This window comes from Octopus bimaculoides, chromosome 8, assembly GCF_001194135.2.
Source record: "Octopus bimaculoides isolate UCB-OBI-ISO-001 chromosome 8, ASM119413v2, whole genome shotgun sequence".
NCBI lineage: Eukaryota > Metazoa > Mollusca > Cephalopoda > Octopoda > Octopodidae > Octopus > Octopus bimaculoides.
This window is the reverse complement of record NC_068988.1, coordinates 84,920,559-84,926,771: the sequence shown is the minus strand read 5'-3', so window position 1 is coordinate 84,926,771 and position 6,213 is coordinate 84,920,559. Positions and strand designations below refer to the sequence as shown.

Sequence of the window (6,213 nt, the reverse complement as noted above, 5' to 3'; positions counted from 1 at the left end):
TAGATGGAATGAGAAAAATACTTTATTAGGTACAACACGTTTCAACCTGTTCATATATATACATACATACACACACACGTGTGTGTGTGTGTGTGTGTGTATATATATATATCATCATCATCATCATCATCGTCATTTAACGTCCGCCTTCTATGCTAGCATGGGTTTGGACGATTTGACTGAGGACTGATGAAACCAGATGGCTACACCAGGCTCCAATCTGATTTGGCAGATTTTCTACAGCTGGATGCCCTTCCTAACACCAACCACTCAGAGAGTGTAGTGGGTGCTTTTACGTGCCACCGGCACGAAGGCCAGTCAGGCGGTACTGGCAACGGCCACGCTCAAAATGGTGTATTTTACGTGCCACCCGCACAAGAGCCAGTCCAGGGGCACTGGCAACGATCTCACTCAAAAGTCCTAGTCAGCAAAGCATAAATCCGAAAAAGAAGCCCACTCTAAGTTATAGAGCAGTATATAACATAAATAAAGTTAGATAAGGCTGGTTTATGGGATTACCCTGGGTTTCATATCCTTAAAGCGATTAGCTTTACGGTGTATCATCAGATTCCAAAACCTGTTGGCTTAAGTCTTCTCTAGCAAGTGGCCTCTCTAGATTTTGGAGGAGAAAAGGACCTTGCTACTCAATGTCAACAACAGAGGATTGTCTCCTTTTGTCTATCGATTGCCAGTGACCCTGTTATCTTGTGGGTTTCAATAGACCAGCAGGAATTTCCGAAGACCTCTATTCTGGAATTAAGGATGTTCCCTGGGTTGAGGTAGTCCTTTAGAATGTTTGCCTTGCATGCTAACCGAAAGGAGACAATCTCCTGTTGTTGACATTGAGTAGCGAGGTCCTTTCCTCCTCCATATTCTAGAGAGGCCACTCGCTAGGGAGGCCTTAAAGCCAACAGGTTTTGGGATCTGATGATATGCCTTAAAGCTAAATGCTCTATAGATGTGAAACCCAGGGTAATCCCATAAGCCAGCCTTATCTAACTTTATTTATATGTATGTATATATATATATGTGTGTGTGTGTGTGTATATCATTCAGTGTTCACTTTTCAGGCTGGCATGTACAGGCCAGTTTGACGGGGAACTGGAAAGCAGCCAGGCTGTAATATATATATATATATATATACACACACATCCATACAGACAGTCAGATTGATAGATATAGATTTATATGTAGATTTTTATATATTTACTCTAGAGGGTGATATGTCTGGAAACTTATAATAAAGTACTTGAAGTCCTTGAGCCATAAACAAAACAGAATATATTTGGCTGGGCTAACAACTATTGACTAAATATTTACATGTGTGTACATATTTATATATATATGTAGTAGCATGCTCTGATGCAGTATACTTTACCAGATATTTCTGATTCAGTATTTAGATCAACATTTCACTCCTCCATAAATGTTGCATTATAACCATATCCTAGTAGGGAAGGCTAGATTGTTATAAACATAAGTCACATAACATTTGATTAATAACGACATCAAGGTATTTCACTTGTAGTGACTAAAGAGAATGAATATCTGCAGAATAACATATATATTAAATGCATTCAAAATGTCAATGATTTTTGTTATTATTCAAAGATACATGTATGTGTGTGTATATAAATAAATGTGTGTGTGTGTGTGTGTGTGTGTGTGTAACTATTGAAGGACAGAAAACTTATCATGATAATTGTTTCCTGTTATTTGTCTAGAGCAATCTACCGATGGATAACAGTTATGGACCTGAATGTGATGCAGTTTGATGATATTGTAGACAATGACACACCACTAGGAATTCTGAGAGGAATTAAATATGGCACTGAAACCTACCATGTACTTTTTATGAGATTGTGCAGGTAAAGTAATAAGGGAAAAAAAACTATCCAACATATTGATTTTTTACTTTGATTTTTTACCTAAACTTATGACATTAACATATGACTTTTTGACTTATGACATTCACTTATGACTTTGTCTTATAATTTCATCTTGTGTTATCAACTTACATCAGCTTTTGATTTTGAATCAAAAGTTTTAACATGTGACTGTAACTAGTAACATTGACTCTTTAAAATGTTAGGAGTACATTATTAGAAAGATGGCCCTAATGGCATTGAATGGATTGGGTAGTGGAGGCCAAAAGTCAATATTTTGTCACTGACATTGTACTGTGTTAGTGGTCACAACAGTTAACTCACAAATAGCCCAGTCTACCTAGCTGTAAACAATTACTGCAGCTTCAGAATAACATGTTATTGTCAACAGAGGCAGCAGAATTGTAAAGTTGATTTCTGTTTTGTTAGCTTACAGTAGAATTCAATTGCTCTTGTGGTATGGGTATGGCTATGTAGTTGAGGGGTTCACTTTTCACTTCTGTGGTTCTGGTTTTGATCCCAATGTGTAGTATCTTGAACAGGTGTCCTCTACAAGAGCCTTAGATGAGCTTAGCCTTGTTGGTAAAACTGGATAAATTGAAAATATGCCAAAGCTTGTTTGACTGGGCTGAACCTATTCTTGGTTTGCAGATATTCACAAAAGGACGACCTGACTGATAGTCATAAAGTAATTCATGGCCAAACTCTAACCTTTGACCCACAGGTACATGGTCTCCTTTCTCTGACTGTTTTACTGCTGCTATAATGGTCTCTCTCATTAGAACTGGCTGAGTTCATACCACCAACCACTCTGGTATTCCTATCCCACTCAGCTCTCTTCCTCTTCATCACCTTGTGGTGTCCAGCCTCAGACCCTCTACTAATCACTTTTCTTCAGACCCAGCAATTAAAACAAAACAAGACCTAATCCATTACCCAAATTAACATCACAATCTGGTCCTTGGATATCTTCAGCAGAGTCCACTGTATTAAAAGCATTTAGAGCTGATTTCTAATCTGTAAGTTACTCTTAAGGTATGATTTATTCCTCCCTTTCTGCCAACCAGTAACAGAGGGTTTGCAGAAAGTCATGGGGCTGGTCCTACCCTTCTTCCTTAGACTGAAACACAAAATAAAATAGCTTAGGCAAGAATGGGTTTCACTGGGTTGACTTGATCTAGATATAAGCACGCCACCTTGTGATGATTTAGAGAGATCTACAACCTTTTTGATTTATAAGACTTACCACTACACACTCATGGCATGTTACACATGTACCGTGTGACCTTGACACGTTTGAAAAGCAGATGGTGGTTGTGGTTATGGTGATAAACTTACAATTATAAGATCATAGGTTTTTGTTACAGGAAAATGGTAGTATGTTGTGTCCTTCAGCAAGATTCTTCATTTCACATTGCTCCAGTCTTTGTCTTTTTTTTATCTTTTAGTCTAGAGGGTAAGCAGTGTCCTTGACTCTTTACATAGCTGAAACTGATGGGAGGGAGAGATAGGGAGAAAGAGAGAGAGAGAGAGAGAGAGGAAGGTATCCTCAAAATGGTGGTGGTGGGGTAGTATTAATAGTAGTGGTGTGAGGAAAGCAAGGGTGTGATGATGGCAGCAGCAGTAGCAGTAACAGCAACAGCAACACCAGTTACTTTATGTGTTTGGAACAATTTATTTCCAAGCACCCCTTTGGTGGGGTTTTTTCTCCTTAAGACGTAATCCATTACCCAGATTAAGACTGCCATCTGGTCCCTGAATGAACTACATGCATCCCCTCTTGTAGTTACAGTGGAAATGATCATTAAGATAATTGCCAATCAGTGATTGAAAATAGTTCAATGAACCATGATTACCTTCTCTTGCAGTCACACTAGGAGTTATCAATAAAACGATTGGTTGTAAATTACTGGATCTGAATAAATTGATCAAGAACCCATCCCCCTCACACACACTTCTCTCTCTCACATGTAAAAAAGAAAAAGATAACTGACATTCTATTATAAAACATTCTGTTGACTTTCCTTCATACGTCTGTCTGTCTTATTTCAGTTATGCTGGGCTGCAGTGTGTTGAAATCAAGGGCCATTCCAAAAGTGTTGGCTATGAGCCAGGTATGAAGATCCTTCCAGAAAACTTCCAAAATACATGGAATGCTATTTACATTGATGGAGACTGGCGATTGGTTCAGTGTAACTGGGGTGCGAGGTAAGATTCATAGCTGAGATTATATTTGGTACAATAAACACCAGTTTGAGATGGAACAAGAGTAACAGGCCATCTTACAAGATTCAAACAGCCATGTATCAGTTGCCAATCAGCTGTGATTCCAAGTAAACAACTGTTATTCCTTTTCTAATTAATAGACATGTCAAACCTGCCAATAACCTTTATTTCATCTTTTTCTCTCACCAATTGGGCTTATAATGTTAAATATTATTTATATTAAAACCTTAGCAATCAATCATAACAAAAATCAAAAGATTTTCAGGATTTGTTTTTTGTAATTTTTAAAAAAGTATTGAACACTTGTTCTTGTTTTTCATGATATTCACCTCTTCAATCATTCTCTATCTCTAACCATCACTCACTCTTCCATACACTCTTGTGACCCCTACTCACCTTGTATCTTGAAGGTCCACCCCTGACACCTTATCACCATTAATTTTATCTCTTTCTAGCTTCACCCTAATCACTCCCATCTTCTGTACAGTGGGTTCCACTTGTGGCACCTTGGGCAGGTGTCTTCTACTATAAAAAGCACTGGTGATAGTGCCATGTAAAAAGCACTGGTGATGGTGCCACATAAAAAGCATGGTATGCTATATTGAAGGAACTAACTGGGTTAGTATACCCAGTATTATGCATGAGCAATAGCAAAGGTATTTAACCTAGAAGTAGCAATCTGCACACCCTAGCCAGTTCTTTTCCAATTACACTAAGTAAGTAATCCTTATACCAAGATACAGTTATTTGTACTGTGCATGTTAAATAATACATGGAACACACTATCCAAACCTCTTACCTGTGATTATTGTCAAGAGTTGCATTACCTGATTAAATAATATCTAATTAAATAATATCAATGATATTATGTAGCATTCCAAATTGTTAATCATTAGACTACTTCCTACTGCTGGCTTTCTTTGATACCCAATCTGGTATTTCCTCTAACTCAGTAGTAGGTGTAGTTTATTATATAATACCCCTCTTCCTTTGAACTCCTTAATGATAAGTTGTACTCTACTATTACTACTAGATATTTCCTCTCCAGGCAAACATGCCCTAATATTACAAGCAGTCTCCACTATCCCATATAACATAATCGTATCTAAAACGACACCCTACATCTTTCCACTCTACCAGATAAAATGTATAATACTACAATTCCTTAACACAGCATATCATTTGATTGCCTTCTCCCAAACTATATCCACAGAATACCCCTAAATTCTGTATTTCTCTGCCCTCCTCCCTCTGTTCTTTAGCCTTAGCTAGCGAATCCTAAACCCTGACCCTATGCCCAATTGGCATTATTTATGCATTTATATTTCTTCACTTTAACCTTTTGCTTTCTTTATTCTTTTTCCTTATTTTATCTTCAGTCCTCTCCCAGATACCCACTTCTCTAAGCCTAGTATAATAAAATATCACCTATGCCCCACTCTAGCCCACCATAGAACCAGTCTAGCAGACCCCTATCTCACCTGGGTTGCTGACATTAAATATCATATAACACCCTTTAGCAAACTATATTCTTAACCTAACCGCACCCCCTAATGCCCACAACGGCCACAGATGTCTGAACTGTTATGAGATCCCACTGATACATATCAAACGATCCATCTGTATTGGAATTTTTAATCTATGCCGAGCCCTCACTATGCATTATAAAGTCAAGGTTTATGTGATCAATATTAACATATGTTCTTGTGAACTCAATCACTTCATCGAGCAATGATCTCAATATTGTGGGATAAAAATCTATTTCAAACTGTCATATTATCCTATTGATAAGGATAAGCACAGGACCAGATTTACACAGTTTGGTATATATATAGGTTCAAAAAAGAAAAACAACAAAAAAACAACAACAAAAAGAACAACAACACGAGGACGTGATACAGATTGTGTTACTGGACGCTCGGGAAAGGAAGGAAAGAGAATTTGACGTTTCGAGCGGAGCTCTTCGTTGGAAACATAGGAAAGTCCAAAGAAGGGAAGACGGAGGAAGAAAAAATCGCCAACGATATCCACGAGGTTACATTGTGGAATATATATATATATATATATATATATATATATGTGTGTGTGTGTAAGTATATAT

At 37.6% G+C, this 6,213-nt stretch overlaps 1 protein-coding gene across 1 annotated transcript in view; it reads left to right on the top strand.

Annotated features, from left to right (window-relative positions):
- Positions 1-6,213, top strand: part of LOC106868781 (hillarin) — a 124,774-nt gene that overhangs the window by 114,688 nt on the left and 3,873 nt on the right. The window contains exons 8-9 of the mRNA XM_014914199.2: positions 1,725-1,868; positions 3,939-4,094. Coding sequence (XP_014769685.1) covers positions 1,725-1,868; positions 3,939-4,094 — 300 coding nt within the window. The remainder of the gene's footprint in view (positions 1-1,724; positions 1,869-3,938; positions 4,095-6,213) is intronic.